Source organism: Festucalex cinctus, chromosome 15 (assembly GCF_051991245.1).
Source record: "Festucalex cinctus isolate MCC-2025b chromosome 15, RoL_Fcin_1.0, whole genome shotgun sequence".
Classification (NCBI taxonomy): domain Eukaryota; kingdom Metazoa; phylum Chordata; class Actinopteri; order Syngnathiformes; family Syngnathidae; genus Festucalex; species Festucalex cinctus.
The window spans coordinates 5,937,163-5,962,117 of NC_135425.1; the positions used below are offsets into that span (position 1 = coordinate 5,937,163).

General features: G+C 42.1%; 1 protein-coding gene across 1 annotated transcript in view; it reads right to left on the reverse strand.

Annotated features, from left to right (window-relative positions):
• slc12a2 (solute carrier family 12 member 2) overlaps window positions 1-24,955 on the reverse strand; it is a 441,149-nt gene that overhangs the window by 115,715 nt on the left and 300,479 nt on the right. The window contains exon 20 of the mRNA XM_077497763.1: window positions 10,031-10,174. Within this exon, the coding sequence (XP_077353889.1) occupies window positions 10,031-10,174 (144 nt within the window). The remainder of the gene's footprint in view (window positions 1-10,030; window positions 10,175-24,955) is intronic.

The window sequence follows — 24,955 nt, forward strand, 5'->3', positions numbered from 1 at the left end:
GGGACTCTCTGACTCCGACATTTGTCTCCAGTGCTCACAAAACACTGCCGATACTTATCTTCATGCTTTATGGTCATGTACTCCAGTGCTGTATTTCTGGACTAAAATCTTGGAAAAGCTCGCTGATATATTAAACTGTCGGCTTCCTTTATCTCCAAGATTGTGTTTACTAGGTGACTTAACAATAACTGAGCTACCAGCTCGCTTTGCTGGACCGCGGTTGACGGCTTCTTTCTTTGGTGGTGGTCCTTATGCATGCCAGATCCATCGCACCAGCATCTACTGAAACTCAAACAGAATTTGCCTCTCCCTCCCACAGCCCCTTGAATCAGTGGGTGCTGGTGTCTGTGGATCTCACTTTGCTTTATCTATCCTTCCCTCCTTCCTCTCTTTAGTTTAGTTAGTCTTTAGTTTTTCCTCTGGTCACTTGAGATCTCAATTTATTGGAAGTTTGAGGTTTCTGGGGTTGGCATAAGACTCTGGTTTTGTAACGACGCAGGAGGGGTTTGGTTGGTGCTGGATTTCACTTTGATGGATTGGATGTACTGGCTTCTATGGATCTCACTCTGCCTCATCGATCCTTCCCTCCTTCCTCTCTTTAGTTTTTCCTCTGGTCTCTTGAGATCTCGTTAATTTGTTGGAATTTAGAGGCTTCCGGGGTTGGCGTAAGACTTTGATTTTGTAACCATGGGGAAGGCAGGAAGTGTTTGGTCGGTGCTGGATTTCACTTTGATTTATCTTTCTTTTCTCTTTATTTTTTCTGACCTTTTCTCTGGTCTCCTAATCATTTGAACTTCACGACTCTGGCAAGACTCTGAAGTACCTGGTTAAGGCGAAGGGTAATGGGATATTTATAAGGTTTTAGGTGAATTAATGAGTATAAATTTATACGTATTTGCACGCACACGCACGCACGCACGCAAACGCACACACGCAAACGCACACACACAAACGCACGCAAACGCACGCACACATACACAAAAAAAAACAAAAAAAACCGCATGTCACCAAAGAGATCCTGCAGCGTTTGCTTTGTTCAGCTCGCGAGGAGAGCCGAGTTCAGACTGGAGGTCAGAGTTGTGGCAAGACAGGTTGTGGTTGCTACTTTGCTGGACTATAACAATGCGCCTGCACGCATCGTCATGTACATCCAGTAGTTCCTGGCCGAGAAGAATATCACATTGCTGGAGGGCAACCTCCATAACTCACCCAACTTGGCTCTGTGATCTTTTTTTTTTTTTTTCCCCCAGCTCAAATGGGTTATCAAGACATGGAAATCAATTTGGATTTTTAATTATAGCGAGTTATATTACTGTAGTTAGTTTTATAAAACCAAGATGTAGGTTTAAAGGGATACTTTATTTAGCCATTTTTGGCAGTCAAACAATATTTTGCCTATAATAAATTTGATATTTTCATTATGTTTCATGTACAATTAGTACCTTTTAAAAATACATTTTGCAACTTGCTGTCAACTGAAAAAGACATCGCAAGGGCTCAGGTAACCAATCACAGCTCAGCTTTTGAATGTCACTCACAGTCAAATGGGCAGCGGACCGGTAAGTCCAATGGACCGGTGGGTGGGGACCACTGCTGTACATTACTGCTAGAATTATTAAACGTATTGAGTATTTTGATTTGAGAATCGTGTATTAGATAGAGCATAAAGATTTGGTGTCAGAGATAACTATTTCTAGTACTGTTACACACATATATATACACGACGACCTAGACTGAGCACTCAGAGCTAAGTAGCGAAAGGAAAAAACTGGGAGCCTAAACTGTTGGTATTCCATTTGGCAATGTCACGCCGCCACCAGCGTGGCGGGTCATGCTTTTATTTTCACACCCATGTTTCCTGTTTATTTTGAAAATCACTAACTCCCTTCTCACCCCAGGTCACTTGCCCTTCCTGCTGTCCGCTCATTACCGGTCCCCGCCCATGATTATCGCCACCTGCCACCAATTATCCCCTGCAATCAAAGCCATCAGCCTTTCTCCCTCAGTTGCCGAAGTGTCACGTCAGTGCATGGAAGCGTTCCACAGTCCTCGAGTCCTTGATCCTGTTGCCTTGCCTTTTTGCCTTGTTTTTGTGCCTTTTCCTCCCCAGCGGAGCGCCCTTAGTTTCCCCTTGTGCCCTGAGCCTGTTTTCCTCCCCAGCGGAGCGCCTTTAGTTGTCCCCTGTACCTTGTGCCTGTTTTTTCCTCCCCAGTGGAGCGTTTTTTGTTCTCCACTTTTTGATTCCCCCTTCTCCTCTCAGTCTGAGAGGAGACTACTGTTGCTGCTGATTAATAAAACTGCTGCCTTTGTGGCCTACCATCTCCCTGCGTCTGAGTCCTACCTCTCCACGTCTTGTCAGTACACTTCGGCCAGCATGGACCCAGCAGGGAAGATCGAGGCTTCACTTCAGAGCCAGGAGATTCGACTTGCGAACCAGGAAAAGGTCCAGCAAGCCACGATCTCGCAGCGAGGGGAGCTGTCGAGCCAAGTCCAGGAGCTGGTGAGCCACGTGCGGCACCGGGCTCCACCCTCCACGAGACAGCAAACACAGCCTGAACTCTCCGTCCCAACCACGCCATTCACCGGAGTAGGATTGAGACTGGCCTCCCCAGAGCGATACTCCGGTGAACCAGGACGCTGTCAGACATTCCTCACCGAATGTGACATCCACTTCGAACATACTCCACAGGCATTTTCCACAGCCCGATCCCGAGTGGCCTTCATGGTGTCACACCTGACTGGACGGGCCAAAGCCTGGGCCACCGCGGAGTGGGCCAGGGGTTCTTCGGTCTGCCAGAGTATTCAGGAATTTCAAGCAGCCTTACGCCAAGTATTCGATCCTGACAGCAATTGAGCCGGCTTGAACAAGGCAAGGGTTCAGTCAGTGACTATGCCATCCGGTTTCGCACCTTGGCGGCCAACTGTGGCTGGAACTCCACAGCGCTGCAGGATCACTTTTTGAAAGGACTCACACCCGCAATCCAGGAACTGCTGATTCACGTGGAACTGCCGAAAGACTTGGATTCCCTGATTTCCCTCGCGATCCGCACTGATCATCGCCGACGAGAGCTAGCAAAGATCGGCGGCCACCATAGAAGGGTGGAACAACCCCCCTTTTCACATCCACTGGCAACAGGGATACCACGGCACATCTTGACCCCACGACCAGCGCCAAGGGAGGTGCGCGACGTCGAAGATGAACCCATGCAGCTTGGTCGAGCCCAGTTAACTCCCGAGGAGCGGCAGCGTCGTCGCCGAGAAGGCCGCTGCTACTACTGTGGTGAACTTGGCCATCTGGTGGGAACTTGCACCGCAAAGAAGGGCTCACCGGTGAGTTCCCCGTCACCCCGAACCGCCAAGGCCCAAAGACTCACGCAAATCCAGATAGTCCACCATGCTATTACCACAGATTTGCCAGCCCTCATCGACTCTGGTTCCGACGAAAGCCTCATGGACTGGGACCTCGTAAGACGACTACAAGCCTCCACCGAACCTCTGTCCATGACCATCCAGCCCAGAGCACTTAATGGCAAAGAACTGTTCAGCATCACCCACATCACCGAGCCTCTGGAGGTCCGAATCGGACAACACTTCGAAACTCTCCGGTTCCATGTCTTCCATGCTGCATCACCCACTTTGGTTCTGGGACACCCTTGGCTGCCTCTACACAACCTCAGAATCGACTGGAGCTCAGGGCACATATTGGAATGGGGAATGAACTGTGTGAATCATGTTTCGAGACAATCAGCAACCAGTGCATCCACAGCCACAGTCAATCAGGTGACTCTCGCGTCTTCCTCCCAAGAGGAATATCCTGACCTGCACACAGTTCCTACCTGCTACCATCACCTGCGGGAAGTTTTCAGTAAGACCAAGGCCATGTCTCTTCCACCTCACCGACCATATGACTGTCCTATCGACCTAATCCCAGGATCGACCATCCCCAAGGGGAGGTTGTATTCGGTCTCAGGACCCGAACGCCAGGCCATGAACGAATACATCGACGACTCCTTGAAAGCTGGACTCATCCAGCCGTCTTCTTAGCCAGCAGGAGCAGGATTCTTCTTTGTAAGCAAGAAGGATGGATCCCTACGCCCATGCATTGATTACAGTCCCCTGAACGAGATCACCGTTCATTTTATTTTCGCACCCATGTTTCCTGTTTATTTTGAAAATCACTAACTCCCTTCTCACCCCAGGTCACTTGCCCTTCCTGCTGTCCGCTCATTACCGGTCTCCGCCCATGATTATTGCCACCTGCCACCAATTATCCCCTGCAATAAAAGCCATCAGCCTTTCTCCCTCAGTTGCCGAAGTGTCACGTCAGTGCATGGAAGCGTTCCACAGTCCTCGAGTCCTTGATCCTGTTGCCTTGCCTTTTTGCCTTGTTTTTGTGCCTTTTCCTCCCCAGCGGAGCGCCCTTAGTTTCCCCTTGTGCCCTGAGCCTGTTTTCCTCCCCAGCGGAGCGCCTTGAGTTGTGCCCTGTACCTTGTGCCTGTTTTTTTCTCCCCAGTGGAGCGTTTTTTGTTCTCCACTTTTTGATTCCCCCTTCTCCTCTCAGTCTGAGAGGAGACTGCTGCTGTTGCTGATTAATAAATCTGCTGCCTTTGTGGCCTACCATCTCCCTGCGTCTGAGTCCTACATCTCTACGTCGTACCTCATTTGGCTTTTTTTTTTTTTTTTTTTGTTAAATGTACTTGCTTTCTGACCTTTAAAAAATAAAGAACAACTAGAGCTGCGAGCAGCTATAAAGGGCCCTCGCAGCCCGGGCCACGTTGGGGTACTTGCACGTTGGGGTACTGGCACGTTGAGGTACTGGCAAGTTTAGGTACGGCACATTGGAAGCAGAATTTCTTTGAAAATGGCATGATAAACCTTGACATGTGGATTTTTTATTTTTTTTGTAAAAATACCGTTGTTGGTGTATTTTTTTTTTATGCCTCAAGGGCTAGGTGGCGCTGTATATATAATGGAATGTTGTCATAGGGATACCTTCAAGCCTTGACTCTAAACATACATGTAAAGTGTGGGATTTTTTTGGAGCATGTACCGTGGAATTGTTAAGCATATCCTTCATTCACGATATTGCTTTTAATGTCCATAGAGGCTATCAAAAATAAATAAAAAAGTACATGTTTGGATAAGTCTGATGCCAGTGAACATTTTGAGTGGTGGAAAGTAAAAGAATATTCATAAATGACTTAGTTATCACACTGAGAATGAGTTTACATTTTTTGTACAAAATACCGTATGTGGGGTATTTTTTTGTTTTGGCTCAAGGGCTAGGTGGCGCTGCATATATAACTTAATGTTGTCATAGAGATACTTTCAGGCCTTGACTATAGACATACCTGTCAAGTTTGGGATTTTTTGGAGCATGCACCGGGGAGTTATTAAGCATATCCTTTTTCATTGCGAAACGTGTTTACAATTTTTGTAAAAATACCGTAAGTAGGGTATTTTTTTTTCATGCCTCAAGGGCTAGGTGGCGCTGCATATATAACTGAATATTGTCATAGAGATACCTTCAGGCCTTGATGATAAACATACATGTCAAGTTTGGGATTTTTTGGAGCATGTATCGGGGAGTTATTAAGCATATCCTTTTTCAGTGCGAAACACAAATTTTGATGCCACGCCCTCATCATAGTATTTCCAAAAGTCAAGATTTTTCCGTCTGTTGTTGGCTCAGGTCTTGGCATGGTCCAGGTCAAATCATAAGTCAGTCGGATAAAACGTGTAGGAGAAGTGGGCAAAAGTATGCCCCCTGAAAATGTGCAAAAATCGTAAAAAATGGGACATTCAAAAATTCGTAGCTCACTTCCTGTTCATTTTAGCATATAGGTCAAAGAGACTTTTTTGTAGGTCTTTGGCTCCCTCATACACGTAAAAATTTTCATAGATCTTGCTTAAACGTACAATCGGGGCTGCTTCATTAAAAATTTCTAGGGGGCGCTATTGAGTTATTTTTGTAAAAATAGCACAATCAACAATAAAATATTGTTCATTTTACCGGGCCAGATGTGTGTGCCAAGTTTCATGAGTTTCTGCGCATGTTTAGACCCTCAAAACTGGCATTGTTTTCTTGGCGAACAGTGTTTAGCCACGCCCACAGCGATTCGCGAAAACTCACAAACTTCGTGTTGTGACATCATGAAGGCCGAATCCCTCATCTGAGCAAATATGAGGTAGGTCCAGTTAACGTGTTTGGAGAAAAATGTACAAGAAAATTCGTAAGAAAAAAAATTGCCACTAGGTGGCGCTATCAGTAAGATGAAATATAAGTTCGTAGATGTCTCAAGGGCTGGACTCTCATCAAATGTGTGAAATTTTGAGAAGATAGGATCATCTCGGTCAAGTTAATGCAGCTTTTATTGTCACGAAAAATCTTCAAAATTTGCGTCCCCGTAGCGGCCACGTTACAATATTCGGTGTGGGGCATGATCAACATCTTAAGGCTTTTCTGACCAATTTTCAAATGGATCCCTTCAACGAGCTCAGCACAGTAGCTAAAAACGTAAAGTATGACATTTATTGTTACCACTAGGTGGCGCTATATTTATAACTGAATTTTATCATATAGATGTTTTCAGGCCGTGACTATTACGTTGCCTGAGAAGTTTGAGATTTTTTGGAGCTTGAACATGGGAGTTATTAAACATTTGCTCTTTCTGGACAAATGAAATTTTAAAGGCAATATTTGATGCCCCGCCCCCGTCATATAGTATTTCGAAAAGGCAAGATGTTTTGCCCAGTTGTTCTCTCAGGTCTTGAGATGATAAATGCCAAGTTTGAAGTCAATTGGATGAAAAATGTTTGCAAAGGGGGAAAAAGCATGACCACAGTGAATGTGCCAAAATAGGCCAAAATTGGACATAAAAAAATTCATAGCTCACTTCCTGTACATTTTAGCTACATGGTCCCAATAGACTTTTTTGTGTGTCTCGGGGTGCTACACGTGCCTGCCAATTTTTGTTGCTCTAGCTCAAACGTGCCGGGCTTGGTTTTTATTTTTCTACGCTAGGGGGCGCTATCGAGTCACATTGTTATGACGACTTAATAATATAAAATTTTTCGCCGGACCTGAGGAGTGTGCAAAGTTCGGTGAGTTTTCGTGAATGTTTAGGTACCCAAAATCGCGATCGTTTGCGGAGAATGAAGAAGAATGAAGAAGAAGAAGAATGAAGAAGAAGAAGAAGAAGAAGAAGAATGAAGAAGAATGAAGAAGAATAAGAAGAAGAAGAAGAAGAAGAAGAAGAATGAAGAAGAAGAAGAAGAAGAAGATTGAAGAAGAATGAAGAAGAAGAAGAAGAAGAATGAAGAAGAATGAAGAAGAAGAAGAAGAAGAAGAAGAAGAAGAAGAAGAAGAAGAATTTTTACAAAAACAATAGGGACCTCGCAGCGGTCGCTGCTCGGGCCCTAATAATAATAATAATTTTTACAAAAACAATAGGGACCTCGCAGCGGTCGCTGCTCTGGCCCTAATAAAAGACAAGCTCTTTCACCCGATACCAATCAGCTGAAAATTACATGCCAAATTTATTGAACGTGATTGGCTAGTGACAGCTCTTATATATATCAAATCCATTTTTTTTTTCTTTTTTTTTTTTTTCCTATGTGTATATTTACAAAGTGTATAGTGCAAGCTAGTGAAGTGAGTAAGAGGAGCGACCAGCGGGGCCTCACCCAACCCGGCGGGTGTAGGTGGCACGCCCGCCCCCCAGCACCCCCACCCCCACCCGCCCCCCACCTCATCCACCCGGCACCACAATGGGCGGACAGCCAGCGCAGCAGGGCTACCGGACAGCCCACCGGCCACCGGAGCCCGCCCGGGGCGCCAGGAGTTATACCGGAGTGGGGCAGGCCCCAAACCCTCGCCCGGCCCCCGGAGCCCGACGCCCGGGCCGGGGAGGGAGCCCCAGGCCCAGGGAGAGGGAGGGGGAGGGGCCGCAGGGCAGACAGGGAAGGGGGGGGGGGGGGGGGGGGGGAAGCGGGGAGAAGACGACAAGAAGGCGAAAGGGCGGCTGCAGGGCAGGATGCGGGGGGGGGAGGAGGAGGGAGGGCGACAAGGGAAAAGGGACCGGGAGGCAGAGGAGGACGGGCGGGAGGAGGCGAGGAGGGAGAGGCGACGGGGGGGAGGAAGGGGGAGGGGAGAGGGAACCACGGGGCACACCGGAGGCCCACCCACCCCGAACCGCGCCGCCGGGCACGGAGCAGCGGACCGCGCCGGGACGGCACCGCCCCGGGCACCAGGGGAAGCACCCCAACACCGCACCCCACAGGGGGCCCAGGGAGCGGCCAAGACGCAACCGCCACCGAGCAGACAACGGGGGGGGGGCAGAACCACCCCCGCCCGACCACAGGGGACGGCGTCAAGAAAATTGACTAATTAGCATGCAGTAACACCAAGTGTTGATGCTTAGTGCCCACTAGAAATAGATCTTAAGGAGTTATTGAGTATAGTGTCGTATAGTGTGGTATGCTCGAGCCCACTAGCAGCAACTAGGTTCCTGACTATATAAAAATAAAAACAATCAGATACAAAATACCAAATACAGAAGCAGCGAAAACAGAAGTTGTAACGATGTGGTGGCTCTCGTTAACAGGCAGAATCTTGGCAGGATTAAGTTGCCAAATTGAGATTAAAATATTCTATGTACATAGACCATATTTGTTTAAATCTTGATACTTGATTTTTATTTAAGGCAGAGTTTTTTCCATTGAGATATAATTTATTAGTAAGTTTAACCAGTGGTCGATATTTAGAGATTGTTTATTTTTCCAATTGACAAGGATTATTTTTTTAGCAATAGTAAGGGCTATAAATATAGATTGAGATTGTTTACATGGTAGCTCAGTTATTGTTAAGTCACCTAGTAAACACAATCTTGGAGATAAAGGAAGCCTACATTTTAATATATCAGCGAGCTTTTCCAAGATTTTAGTCCAGAAATGCAGCACTGGAGTACATGACCATAAAGCATGAAGATAAGTATCGGCAGTGTTTTGTGAGCACTGGAGACAAATGTCGGAGTCAGAGAGTCCCATTTTTTTCATCATATATTGTGTAATATATGTTCTATGAAGTATCTTATATTGGATAAGTTGCAAATTTGTCTGTTTGGTCATTTTAAATACATTTTCACAGATTTGGGTCCAAAAGTCTGGTTCCGGAACTATAGACAAGTCTTTTTCCCATTTTAAAGTCGGTAAATACGTTTTATTTGTGTATAAAAATAACTTATATATTTTTGATATTTTCTTTATTGTTGTTGGAGAAAGCTTTATAATATCTTTAGCTAAGACAGGCAGTTGGAGCGTATCCTGAAGTGTTGGGATTTGTTTCTTAACCATATTTTTAACTTGCAGATAATGTAAGAAATTTCCCTTTTTTATTTCATATTTCTGGACCAAGTTTGTATACGATATAAACTTATTATCTGAGAAAAGATGATGAAGGTGTGTAATTCCTTTCTGCTCCCATAGGCTTAAATGGAACGACTGATTATTAAGTTGAAAGTCGGGGTTATGCCAAATGGGAGAGAGCCCACAGGGCGCCAATTGGGAGTTTGTAATTTCTAATGCCTTCCACCAGGCAGTCAGGGTGGCGGCTATCATTGGGTTTTTAAAACAATTATGTCCATTTTTTGTGATTGGCAGTTATCTAGGAGCTAACTGAGCTCCAATCGATATAGCCAAATTCGTAACATTCTACCAAAAACCCGTCACCCTTATGACACAGAGAACAATGCTAAATGGTACAAACTCATGACTAAGACAATATGCAAAAAGTAATGACATTTAATCTGGTGTTCCACAAGGACTGTTGTCAGTGTTAACAAAATTGGCAATTATTAGACCTGGTAACCAGTCTCACTTATATGCATTATAAATTCAATAATTAAAATGAACTGAAAAGCATTTACACTCAATTAGTTTTGAATTAGTCCATAAACTAAAAAGACATTATCAGACTAACAAGTCATATATAAGCACAAACAAGTGCAAATGCATACACGAATTATCTTACCTTTTTGTATAGCAGGACTGTTTTGGAGGCTTGTCGCTTTGGAAGAGAGCTTGGATGAATCCCCATCTGAGTCTTTGCTGGTGTCAATGGACACAATCACATCTTTAATCCCAGAAGACTTCTCTTGGGACGAGAGCAAATCATCTGCAAGAATCGGAGTTAAAAGTCAATAAATGAATTTAAAGTCCCTGTCAAATGAAAATGTCTTATAAAATCGACACGCGAGGGATGAGTGTGAAGAAGCCTTCCAAATTTGAATGAACAATAATGGGGGAAAAAATGCAAAGTATATGAAATCAGGCTCCAAAATGTTGACAAACTGAGAGGCTCTATAATTCTCAGATGCGGTGGGTGTTTCTGCTGAATGTGTATGGCGTTAGATTTGTGCCACAATTCCGCAAGCGTAATGGGAAGTACCGTGTGCAAAAGGCGTGTTTCGTGCGTACCAAAAATGTGTTTCGTACGTACAAAATGTGTTTCGTGCGTACCAAAAATGTGTTTCGTACGTAGAAAATGTGTTTCGTGCGTACAAAACAGTCCTCGCGCACGCTTGCTACGTCTCTCCTCAACACGTACAAAACTTTGATTTACGCTTGCGATGCAAGGGTCGAGGCGTAATATTTGTGCCACAATTCTTAACCAATCAGGAGTCGGACAGGAGAGCAAATCCTGATTGGCTGTTTAATATCCAATCAGGCAGAACTTTGACAACGTGTCGTCACGCTGCGTTGCATCATGGGCGCTTCTTCGATTTTTCTTTTTTTTTTTTTTTTTTTACTAGCACTCGGTCCTTTCCTGTTTGAATTTTTGTCTGTATTTCTGCTGACTTTTATTTACTTAATCGAAGTTTTGTTATGTTACGGGATGAAGCAGCTCCTAACTGCTTTCCTGCTTAGCGGAAGACAAGTTTTAGCCCTCATGGGACCGTTGGATGACCGTTGGGGGGGGACGCTAACTTCCGAATCGAAGACTAGTTTCAACATTTTCATTACGGTAAGTAGCATAAAAGTAGCATCTTTTAACTTGGCCACTATCACACACAGGCTTCCAAGACAAGCAAAATTGTATGTGATAGTTACATACACCACATTGGCAATGCATGTGCATAGTTATGATGAAGAAAAAAAAATCGCCACCCCCTTTCTTTATTTTCTTGTGCATTTTTAGTGCCTAGTGCCACCAAATGTATATCGTGTCACTAACAGACAGAAAAAAAAAAAACATGGAATGTCCAAAAGCACTGTTAACACAATGCCATAGTTACTGATTTAAGTACGTTAGTGATATTGATTAGTTATGAAAATCATGGAAAATTACGAGATATCAGCTCTTGAATTCAATTCACGAGTTAATTTTGTTGTCATTACCTGTATGCTTGTGCACATAAATGCCATATCAAACAAATCACTAAAGCAGCCTTTTACCACCTAAAAGACTTCGACAGAAGGGTTGCATGCTCCATACCAGAAGAACCTGACTCATGCTTTTATTTCCAGTAGACTTGATTATTGCAAAGGTGTTCTTACTGATCTCCCTCAAAAGAGCATCACATTATAGCTGCAGAGGTTATGAAGTGGTTACCCTTAGTTGTACTAGACATTTAACATGAACAAGAAACTGTAGAAACATGGATGGTCACATTGTTTTCCAATAACTACATGAAGATGGATGGATATGATTGTTTCATGTTTTACAATTAATAACCTTGAGCTTTTGTTTGTTTCCAATTTACCAGGTAAACCAATCCAGATTGCACATTGTTTCTATATCCGGGTCACAGTCATCAATAAGATGTCTAAGGACAGAGAGTACAGCTGAGATGGATGGGACGGCGATGGATGGCTCCACAATAGGAGTCTACCATGCCTACTGTGTGTAAAACTTGAAATAAAAACTGCAAAGATGCACTGTAACTGAGGACGATTCATTTGATTTAAAAACAAAATGTACAGTTTGCTGTTTGTTGATCGATAATGCATCATTAAGTGTCAATTACAAATACAATGTGTAATATATTTTCATCTGTGGAACCTCTTGGGTCTTGCATTCTCAATACATCATCGTGAGTACAGTACTCTGAGGTCTTCATGGTCAATGATGGGCAAATGTGCAGTGTGTGCACTTCCGCACTTTAATCTTGAAACCATAAATGTGTCATGTACTGCATTGGCACTGTACCTGCAATAGTATTTTGGTTATTGTTTACAGGTTGTTCCGAATACAGTGTGTGTGACACTTTTTATTTTTCTAATTGTCAATGATACTGTTTGCAAGACACATTTAAATAAGTTCAGTAAAGGTGTCGACAACTTACAGGAGAAAAAATATTTTAAAAATGCTTGATTTGGTATGCTGCAAAACAGGCCATTACAACTATTCGAACTTCATATTATGATAGTCTAATGTTAATGTTGTCATTCTTCAGGAGCTCTTGATTTCTCTGCTGTCAAGCTCAATCTTCAGGTTCTGACTCTTCCTACAGACATTTTAATGACTAAGTCAAATTGGTCTCATCAGCTGGCTCAAAAACGTCAGGAATTAGGGCTGCACAAAATTGGAAAATCATGCAATACGCGATTTTGGTGAATATAGCAATAGATATTGCAATATTTAATATGGATCTAAAGAAATGACTGATGATGATTTTATTATCTAATGAACAAATTATATTTCTCATGCAGTAAAATGTATTCAGAGTTATTTAATTGTAATGACTTCAATAATGTTCAACTAGTGGATGGTGGTGCACATTTTAGCAAGTGGCTGACTGGTCAAATTCAGATAAAAGCATAAAATTCCATATGAAACTTATTGCATGTCTGTTATATGCATATTGCATGGGCCAATAGTGCGATATCAATATTTTTTCCACTCCACTTGTTCATCTTCTGCTTCTCGTGGTGTTTTTGACACTTCTGTTGTGGTGTCATCAGGTGCATTCTGTGTCCTTTGTCATTTTTGTTGCCTGCTAATTAAAACAAAACCCAAGGTTAGCGCTCAGATTTTTAATTGTCTATCTGTAGTTATGGAAAAATGACAAGATCAACCATGTTTCTCACATTAGTAAAACAATTATTTTGGGCAAACATGTTTATTTCAACAGCTGCTAGTCATGGTGTATGGTTGTCTTGTAACCAAAATGATTTCAATTCTTACGTCAATAACTATGGCATTGGACTGCCAAACACAGTGCTCTTAGGTATTCAATGTTTTCTATTATTCACGATATACCTTTGGTGGTACCAGGCACTAATAACTAAAGAAAAATGGATGGTCGAACATTTTCTTTTCTACTTCTTATACAACGCCACTCATGATGGCATGCATTGTTTAAGATTGTAATGATAGTAGCACGAACAAAAGAGGAGAAAACTATAGGATTTACTGACTTAAATACAGTACAGTATTTTGTAACTTACCATAATGAAAACGTAAGTAGCAGGTTAGCCTCTTCTCTTTTTTTTTTCTTCTATTTTATGCCGTCATCCAACATCACCATGAGCGCTAAAACTTGTTTTCCCTCCTTCTTCCGCTAAGCAGGAAAGCAGTTAGGAGCTGCTTCATCCCGAAATAAAAGTCAGCAGAAATACAGACAAAAATTCAAACAGGAAAGGACCGAGTGCTAGTAAAAAAAAAAAAAAAAAATCGAAGAAGCGCCCATGATGCAACGCGCCGTGACGACACGTTGTCAAAGTTCTGCCTGATTGGATATTAAACAGCCAATCAGGATTTGCTCTCCTGTCCGACTCCTGATTGGTGAAGAATTGTGGCACAAATATTACGCCTCGACCCTTGCATCGCAAGCATAAATCAAAGTTTTGTACGTGTTGAGGAGAGACGTAGCAAGCGTGCGCGAGGACCGTTTTGTACGCACGAAACACATTTTGTACGTACGAAACACATTTTTGGTACGCACGAAACACATTTTGTATGTACGAAACACATTTTTGGTACGCACGAAACACGCCTTTTGCACACGGTACTTCCCATTACGCTTGCGGAAATGTGGCACAAATCTAAAGCCATAAATGTGCTGAAAAAAAACAACAACAAAAAACAGCATTTTGTCCGTGTTACAAACAGGAACTTCTTGTAATTCCAATTTCAACATGTTTTAATATTCATGCCATGACTGCTTGCATTTTTTTATAACAAAAGTTTACAGTTTACCCATAATTGAACATTTTATACCCCACAATTCCCCATTCATTTCCAATGGTAGAGTCAACATTACACATTTACATCGTTTCAAAGTGACATTCAAACCATCTAGCTCAGGAGTGTCAAACTCATATTAGCTCAGTGGCCATGGAGGAAAATATATAACCAAGTGGGCCGAATCAGTACTATAATGGTATATAACATAAAAACAACTGCCGTCAATCCTACGCAGATTTTCGCTATTTGTGGACCAGCCCTAAATTACGGAGCTCAGCTGTGATCTATTGTTTCAAAAAAGTAACCCAAATGACAAAATATCACGACAACACTTTGCCTGTATGAGTTCCGGATGTGTTAAATCTACCTGTTTTGAATATACAGTATATTGTTCACAGAATACAATGTATGGCGCAGTTAATGAAGTTATAAGGATGTTAATTCTTGTCATTTGTATTTGTGTTACCAGTAATTGAATTTGTGTCGTATTTACACATTTGTCGGTCTATGATTTTTTTTTTAAGAAAAAATTAAACCGTAACTTTAGGTTGTGTGTAAAATAATGACATCTAGGAAGATTCCTTGTACAAGTTGCGTTGCTCATCTACAGTTTTAATATCACAATATCACGATATTGCCAGTATCGTTACATCCCTAGTCTTTAGTGTATCTTTTTTGGATCTATTTATTTTTTATATCGATGCATATTTTTAGCAGTCTACATTAATATTAAACAGACTGTCAATATACTGTTACAGCCCTACTTTTTAAAGTTTTAAATCCATCCATGTTCTGTTGTACCAGCAAGATAGGCGCTAAATTAAGCTGGGAGTGTTTGTCCCTCCAGTTCACCATTCAAGTTTGTAATCTCCCTTCATGCTAGGACAGCATCAGAGGCCAACAGCTAATTGTTATTGTAATTGTAAATATGTTATTGAGATTCTTTCATCTTACTTATTGTGGGAATGCTGAAAGCATTCCCACATATGTTGTTTCTAACCTTTATTATTGTGGGAATGCTGAAAGCCCACCGCCGACTGTACATTGCACATATGTCCGTGGCAATTACGTAAACGGATATTAAGTATACCAACTGACTATCATATCAGGAAATGCGTTCTACTGACATGATCACACACGTGTCCCAAATCAGCGCTGATGGCTTTCAGCATCAGGTGACACTTTAAATTACAAATATGCCAATTCCGTCTGATGCTCACAGGTCCGGTTGGCTCACGGGGTTAAGCGCTTGAGCCAGGTGCATAGCAAAGACAGCCCTACGAATGGTTTGCCGGTTAAAACCCCGGATGGAGCAACTTTTTTTTTTTTTTCCTCTCTCTTCAGTTTTCGTCATAACACAACATCTATTTTGTTAAATGTCATTTGACAAACTATTTCTTCAAAATTAATCCATATTGCATAATGCATTCTATAATTTCATTGAAGTGATTGAACACGTGACCCCATTATTCAGCATCATATGTTACTTTTCAATATAGATACACTATAAGCCATGAGTTTTGAGCCAGACGATAGTTGAGTGGTTCAAGCAATGGACTTTTTTTTCCCCCCAACTAAAATTTCTGAAATCGTGATTGGGGAAAAAAAAAAAAAAAAAAAAAAAAAAAAAGCGTGAGGAACTTTAAAATAATAAAAATAATGTCACAGACTTTATTACAGCTGTGGTGGTCAAGTGGCTAAGTTCTTTGTCCAGTAATCAGGAGGTTGTCGGTTCAAATCCCACCTTTTTTTTTTTTTTTAGTTAAAACTAAAATCTCTTGACAACAGTCATTTGCTCTTGTCATAATTGTAAAACACATATTTAAACACGTGTCCCAAATTAGCGCTGATGACTTTCAGCATCAGATGACACTTTAAATTACAAATACGCCAATTCGCTCTGATACTCACTCATTCAGGTTAGCTCACTCAGTTAAGTCAGGGTTCTTGCAGGAATCACTCAGTGAAATTTTAGACCTTTTTTTTTTTTTTTTTTAAGACCTTTTTAGACCACTATGAGAAAAATTTTAGACCAACTTCACGACCGACCGAAGACCCCTTAAAAAAAGAAAAGGGGGGGGTGGGAGTCACATATTTGATTCTCAAAACCATGTCAACTTGCAGGGCTCTACACTAACTTTTCCACTACTAGCACTGGTGCGAGTAACATTTTTAGTTGCTCGCACAGCACAGGATTTGGTCGCACCATTTTTTTGTGGAGGTGTAGCATGACTTTACGCATACGCAACTCGATATATTTGCAAAATATTTGATTGGAACACAAGTTTTGCCTGCAACAGCAGCGGCTATCAAAACATACGATTCATTTAAATATTCAAAACTTATAGTGACATTTGTTGCTTGTAGACGTTAATTTTAAAACGCCACAAATTTTTACGGTATCTTCAAACGTGTTAAAAAACAACAAAAATGTCTTCTATATTTTCATATATTGAATCAATTATTTAAATAGACCGCAACAAAGGGCTGGGCGATATGACTGAAAAATGACTGACATTTATGACTGAAACATATTCTAATTAGTAGATCTACATCTTAGCTGTTCACAATGGGTACTCCTACAAGCCTCTGGCCAATATTATTTAGGAAGCGTCCAGTCCGAATCCTTCGAATTTCCCGCCCTATGTCTGCGGGATGCGACGTCATGCGCGTCCTCGTCAGTTGTTTCCTGTCGCGCGAAGACAGCATAACTAGTACAGATTTTCGCTGCCCCAGACACCCGATGTTACTCCGCGGAAGGCTGCTTAAAAAAAAAAAAATGAAAACAATGTCAAGTGCCACGAAAAAAAAAAATAATCTAAACTTGATAGTGACCGACGCCGGGCAAGAACGAGAGTGAACATTGGTTTGACATTTCAGCGGTGGAGAGAGTTGAGATCGGACTTGGATTAGAAAAGTGATTCACAGCTGGCTTTCTTTCTACTCGAAAAGGTAAGAAGCGAGTATCTTGACATTTAGAAGAAAATGTGTTGTTTTCAAATAGCAGTAACCTCAAGATCGATCACTTCTCGGTCGTAACTATTGGGGTGAGAGTGAGGTGGACGGCAACATTTAGCGTGAAAGGGGCGGCAAAGTTGAATGTAATATAACAGAATGACTTTATGAAGAACAGACGGTCCATTCTGCAGGGTTTCAATCAGGCTAAATGTTGCCTTATTTTCCTCCGTGAAAACAGCCTATTGTAGCTACATTATGCTAACGGAATGTGAACGGTACTACTGAATGGCGATAACATTCACGGCCATATCACACTAAGTAGTGAATGGGTCTATATGTTTTTCACAATCGTCAATTTCCATAAATGACAGCCCACCTTTCGGCTCATGCACAATGACGCTAGCCTGGGGGCGACATACACTAATAATGACTAGAATCAGGTTGACGTCCGTCGAGCGGGGTGACGACAATATGTAACTGCATATTAACATCGGAATGAGGTCCAATTAATTGACGTAATTTGCATATCGTTTTGGAGTACAGCACAGGACTGGACTTCGACAGACTAAAGCAATATGATCTGCACGTCCCGTGGACATCAATTGTTTAGTGGGGATCGAGAGTCTCATTCCGTGAAGTGGCCAGCTTTGTATAACATTATAAAACTTCTTACCTCTGAAAACATTGTTTAATTGGATATGAAGAGCCCAGTCTTCAGTATTGAGGTCGTGCACGTACGAGTGCGCGCAGCGTGTACGAGCGTGCAGTTTGTTTTCGGCCACAGGTGGCAGTAGAGATTTGAAATTGTAAATCTTCCATATAGCTGCTTTAACTCTTTAAATCCCACGCATTTTCTAACAAGGTAACTCTAGAATCCCACCAGATTTCGCATATTTTCACCCATTTTCAATGCTTATTAGAATATTGTGTGCTATGACTAAATAGACATGGTGGGTGTCGTTTGAAAGATTGGGGTCTCCTCTTTCATTGGAAAAAGAAGTATGATTCTACCTTATTCTGTTCTTTAGTAATCATCATTTGAAAATGGCTTGATTTGACATAATTCAAGAATCTCGGGCAAAATAAGGAGAAATTAAGCTTTTTGTGAAATGATGCATTTTCTGCAAAACAGTGACTTTTACAGTAATATTTTTTGGTTTAGTGACATTTCAAATATCTCAACAGTCCTTGCCTTCCATAAAACATGAAAAAAAAAATGAAAATGTGTTTTTGATAGCATTGATTGATCTGAATTGATCTGTTCAACTGGTGAATGCGGCTCGAGTTCGCCAAATTCGTCACGGATTCCTCGTCAGATGATGTGGACTGGTCAGAGATACGACGATGCAAACTTTCACTCCGTGTCTCAGAGAACGCCGGAGGCGGTGGTTTATGAAGTGGGCGCCCGTGACGTTTTTGTCGCTTTTCACACTCTCTTATGCAGAATCCGGCTCCTTGATCTTTCTATTCGGCATCTCTTGACCGATCGTGACAAACGCTCTGCTCAAAAGCGTGAGCTTTTGTTTTTAGCGGCCTCCGGTTAGCCGCCGTTAGCACTCGTCTTTTCTCCCCCAGACACCGGCCCCCACCACTCCACAACACTCCGCCTTTACTAGGAAATCACATCCTTCTCGTGTAAAGAGACCATCACTGCCATCAAGAGGGCACAGTTCGTCACTACAGCGCTTCACGGGCTGAATACTCAGAGGGAAATTGCTCAAGAGTCTCATCCACCCATTCATTAAAAAAAAAACAGATTTGACGAACTTTCTCGTCTGCGGGTGACGCCCACCGAGTTAATGTACGACGTCTTTTTTATTTATTTATGTATTTTTTTATTAATCCGAGACACGATGATGACCACGGAAGCACTGCTGTTTTTTTTTTGTTTGTTTTTTTTGCTGTGGTTCATTTTGAGTTTGATGACGTTCATTGCGGGCACGTCTCAGTTCTCCTATCTGCTTGTCATGCTAGTAGTGTACATTGACAGGGAAAAAAAAAAAAAAAAAAGAGAGACGCTTGCGATGTGCTTTTAGCTTAGCTGGTGTGTTGGCTGTGGGACATACCTGTGTGAAGTTTCAATTCATGCATTGGATTGTCACGGGAGTTATTGTTTTGAGTCGCGCGCAGTACCAACAACGGGACATACAAGTGCACAGAGAGGACTCAATAGCCAAGGGAAATACCGAAATGTACGACACCGGCTTCTGCTACTGTCTGTTGACACTCGCTGTGACGCGCGCGCGCACTATCCCGTGCCGTAAGTTCGTCGTTCACCACCCTGCCTGTTTGTTTTTGTCACGGTAGTGTTAGCTTGACTCGGGATGTCCGCAGAAAGCAACAACGATAATTCCTCCCCCTCCTGCTGTCGTATCTCGCGGCAAAACAAGCCGCCGCCGCGCGTCAGATCTCACTTACACCGCCCCACGTACCTTAGCTCCCGCCTGCCCGAACTACATTGAACTACAATGCAAACGCACCCCCTCAAATGTCTCCTTCACTTTGAGCACGCAAATAACAGAAACAACGCAACACGCACATTTATTGTTCTTTCTTTCTACAGAACAGACACTTCTCGGGATGTAAGGAACGGATGTAAGAATTTTAGACTTGGGGAAATTAAATTTTAAGCCTAGGATGAAAATAAGGCTGTTTTTTTAAGACATTTTCGGCCTAAAATTTTACTTTCTGAATTTTAGACTTTTTTTTTTTTTTTTTTTTTTTAAGACTTTTTAAGACCCCGCGGGAACCCTGTAAGTGCTCATGCCAGGTGTGTTGCAAGACAGCCATACGAATGGTGCGCCAGTTCAAAGCCCGACTGGAGCAACTTTTTTTTTTTTTTTTTTTTTTTTTTTTTTTAACATTTTACATTTGACACATTGTTAAATTGTTTTACATATAATAGTATATATTGTCACAGACACCTACATGTCTGTGATAGCTGAATGGTTAAAGCAATGGATTGGTCTGCGGGAGATTATGGTTCGATCCCTCCTTGGGAAATGTTTTAGCACAACTTTGATTTCATATAGTAGTCATTGTATAATTCTTTATAGTTGCGCTTTGTAATAATTTGACACAAAATATCTTCACAATAGTGTTTTTGTTTGACCATTTAAATGAGCAATTCACATTCAAACCAAAAAACGATGAATACTTTGCATTTCACTCCCAAACAAGTGTACATGTTCTTTTTGTTTAGTTTTTTTTTTGTTTTTTTTGTTTGTTTTTTTTGTTTTACACAAGAGCAGAGAGACATCTTTTACAAGCAGCTTGACAAAGTGGTGGCTTCAAACAATGGTAGTTTTTAGGTTCCATGTTTCAAAAACGGCCAGTAGGTGGAAGCAGAGTATGAGCAATCAGCCAAGGCCATGTTGCAGACAATTCTTTTTGCCAGTGTCCATTCAGTGTTCAGCATCAGATGTCACTTTTAAATATGACTACACCATAAGCCATGACTTTTAGCCCGACAAGTTAGGTCATCGATATTATTGATACCTCGACAGTATCGATACCGGATCAATACTGGCACTAAAATATTGATCTAATTAGTTTAGTTTCAGTTTGGCTCAACTTTGTAGTAGATTGCATGAACACATACAGTATTGTACTCAAAAAATATCCTTCTGTTTGTTTGGTTTTATATTTGTTGTTGTTCACTACAATTACATAAAATGTCACAATCATTTAACTACAAGTTACTACTTAATAATTACTAGTAATACTACTACTGTTTTTACGACTACTACTACGACTACTACTACTACTACTACTACTACTACTACTATTATTTCTAGTAATTAATAGGTAATTACTTTGTAATTTTCACAGTTTCTTTGTTTCCTTCATTAGCATTCAGCTATTAGCATTCGGCTTAAGCTTAATTTATGCCTCCACGTTTGCTCTCGCGTTGATGATCATGTGATCTACGGCGTTCATGAATTTTAAGTGTCGCGTCGGTCGTGGCCGGCTGCGGTGCACACGTCGCCAATCCTTGAACGCCATAGATGGCGGGGCGTAGCTCGCTCCTGATTGGTCTGTTCGATAGCGTTTTTTCTTTTTTGTTTTTCTCTCTCTCACCGCCCCCCGCCCAGATAGTTTCCGTGAAGGCAACTGGCGGCGCAATCGACTTCCTGCTCGGAGACCACGGCTGTGCATGTGGATATGTGCCTGGGACGAGAGGCGGAAAACAACAATAGGTCGCTTGCACATGTCGTCACTTCCGCCTCGGATTTCTCGTAGTCGCCATGCTGGGTGGCCTCCATTTACGTAGCGATTCGGTCTAACACGTATCTATCACGTTTGTTTTCTGCGTTTAAAATGGTACATTGTTGCTGCATCGTTGGCTGTTCGAACAAAGCCAAGGGGGAAAATGGTCGGTCTTTTTTCCGAATTCCGAAAATAATTAGGAACCAGGGCCTGGAGACAGAGGAGTGCGGACTCCGGAGGGAAGTCGTTACTTTGGGCTCGTGTGTGCAGCGATCACTTTGTGAGCGGTAAGCTTGTTTACCTTTATTTAATGTGTTGAATTGAGCGGGGTTGAGTGGGTCAGATGTGGCGCCATATCATGTAAAATAAGATAATAAATTAATGGACTGAACTCAATTCTAAGTTAGAGATCAATTGGTGTCCATAAGATTGAGGAATTGGTGTTTATAGGGCTGATAATCAAACTTTGGCCTCTGGGTGTAGTTCCTCAAAGTAACCACCAGATGCCGCCAAACCTGTACAACCAGAGCCGCCTGCTTAGCAAGGACCGGTCATCCTTTATGCCAAATTAAATTAAAAGTAAATAAAAGGTATCCTGAATTAAGTAATAATACACACACACAATTTATATTCGACAATTGTTGGCCTGAATTAGGGATCAATGCTTACAGCACATTGAAGCCACTATGAAGCTTTGCTGTCTTTTCTTTTAATTACGAGCGATACTGTCCGTTAATCGCTTATAAGATTGCTGTAACTGCATTGAGTGTAAAGATTACCTGTATGCAAATGTTTTCTCCTGACATTGTCATACAAGATGTGTAACATGAAATAGAATCAGCCTGTTAAGATTCCCTGAGAGAATTTGGGATTTAACATGTCATGTATATACATGTTATTCATGCTTGCTTAGTTATGTTCAGAACATTATCATACATCATGTTGATTTGATGTGTGTGACTATCAAATAAGAGCCAAGACCGTTGAATTGTAACTGAGACTTTAGCAGCACGATGAATTTCCTGTTTGAAAAACAGGAACTGGTTGCTAAGCTACGCAAGCCACAGAGCGCAACCTGGTTCAACAGTTTCCTGTGTGCGCTGATGCAAGATTGAGCTCCAATGTTGCGCGCCTGTCACTCAACTGTGTGGAGACTGTGAACAAGTCCTAACTCGTCTCGGCGCATTGATATGTGAAGAGACTACAAGAGACTGGAAATCCCCCAAGACACGCGGAAGGACACGTTCACCAAGAGGAAACAGTGACACGCAACCAAGGTTATAAAAGATCCGTCCATTGCGAGGATCGGGGCTCTTTGTTGGTTTGCGCTCTGCTCTTCGACTTCTCCCTGCGATGAACCTGTATGGAGTGTGTCACTGGAGGACTGTTCAGCGGCGTGGTAGGACTTAGGGTTTTTTTCGAAGGACCTTTGGCTGTTAGTCGCGACCGGGACTTTTCTCACCAAATTGGGTAAAGTAAAATGCTTTATTAAATAAGATGTTTAGCAGGAAGTTATGAACGGTTAATCGCGTGTAGGGACGGAGCCATTTAACACACTCCCATATCTTCAAATTAATTTTTAGCCAAAAACGTCTTATTTTAAATTCAGGTCTTGAGCTCTTTTGAGAAGTGATCAATCTTAGAAGGCTCTTATCAAAGGTTTAAATATTTATGTTTGATTTCCCTTTTCCTATTTCATTCTATATTTTATTAATTTTAATTTTTATTGTATTTGTGATTTTTGTGATTTATAATTGTGTCTCGCGTCTGGCGGGCGCTCATTAAAGGATTTGAAAACTGGTTTTTATATTCATATTATTATTTGAAATAAAATAATTGAAAGACAATTTCTGATTTAATTATTTTATTTGTTTCTTTCGGTTTTATTCTATTTCGTTTGGACATTTTATAAGTCCGGGGTCATTTTATGAGACCTAATAAAAGGATTTAGAAACCGATTGTGAATTATTCAGTTTGTTTGTTTATTTGTTGATTTCTATTTTTGTTTTATTTCTTTCGGACGTTTCATAAGTCCAGGTCGTTTTATAAGACCCTATTATTTTTCTTCGAGACGGACAGCAGCAACGGACGTCTGGAAAGAGGTAAGTGCATTCTAATAACATCTAATGAATGTCTCCATTTGTATTAATAAAGTCAAATACTCCTGCTTGATATGAAACAAGTCCGTATGATCCTAACAAGGATTATTAAATGACTAGGTCAATAACAAATGCAAACAACTAAGAGAAGTGGAGCTGCAAAGTAAGTGAGGTGTTCAGTCTATTATTCCTGGGTTCTGTGTGGTTGCTCATTCAGGATTGATAGGTGGATGAAAATGGATTGGCCTCATGATAAGAAGACAGTGAACAAACCTAGGTGAGTCCACTTTGATATATCGGCTTAACTAATTCCCGTCCCCTCACGCTGACGCCTTAGAGCCGGTGAGGGAAAAGGGGAATTACTGACCCTTTGATTGGAGAGTCGATCAGGACATATTTCCCGATTTAAGTCCTGCGGGTAAGCGGAAGTTGACATGTGGCGCCCAACGTGGGGCGACGATTGACTCATTTTTGTCAAAATCGGGGTCGATCGAAGCCCAAACAGGAACCCGAGTGAGCGCGGCTCTGAGTGGTGGGCACGCTGCTTAGAGCTGAGGGCGATCTCGCTGATAAATTGTCATGTCAGACGACCCTGAGCTAACACAAAACTAGTCTCTTTGATGAAAATGTTTCATGGGAAAGAACTGCTTTAATTGTGAAAATCTAGTGTGATTTTTGAATTGAAGTTGATTGTACTATTTTGTGTTAAAGGAACGGTGACTGGCCCCCCCAGGAGACTTACACTCAAACAGAGGCTGAGTGTGAGAGAGCCATTTAAAGTGAATGGGCTTTTACAGCGACCTGCTGCTTTGGTCGGCTGTGAAGGTACTGATAGTGTACCTGGTAGAGCGCGCTGCGCCGCGCATTCCTGAGGGAGGGGCTGAGTCAAGGGGTGGTTCAAGCCCGCCCACGAAGAGGAGGAGGGCTTGAACAGTTAGAGTTAATGGTGGAGAGCTGCTCGGGGAGAAGGAGTCTCCTTTAGTAGTGTGATGATAAACTATGGTCTACGGTATTTAGGCCTTCCATATTGGGTGCGGTTGCCCATGTTAGTGGCTTGTCATTATAGATACCCATTTATAGCAAATCTACCATATTCTTTGCTTGGTTATTGCGGGGTGCCCGAAAATATTTATGGTCCCTTTTCTTTGATAGCGGACCCACTGACCGAGGCTGCCGCCGCTACAGGCATAACCCTGATCCCCCATCCCCTGCCTTTCCTCCTTGTATTTTTGCGGAAATTTTAAGTTTTCGGTTCCCGACAGGAGTGTCCATTGGCACAAGAAGAAAGTCGTCGAGAACCAAGGAGAAAAGGTAGGAGTTTCCTCTAGGCTAATGTTCTAGTGGAGGCAGCCTTTTTCGGTTCTGACAGGAGTGTCCATTGGCACAAGAAGAAAGTCGTCGAGAACCAAGGAGAAAAGGTAGGAGTTTCCACTAGACTAATGTTCTAGTGGAAGCAGCCTTTTTCGGTTCTGACAGGAGTGTCCATTGGCACAAGAAGAAA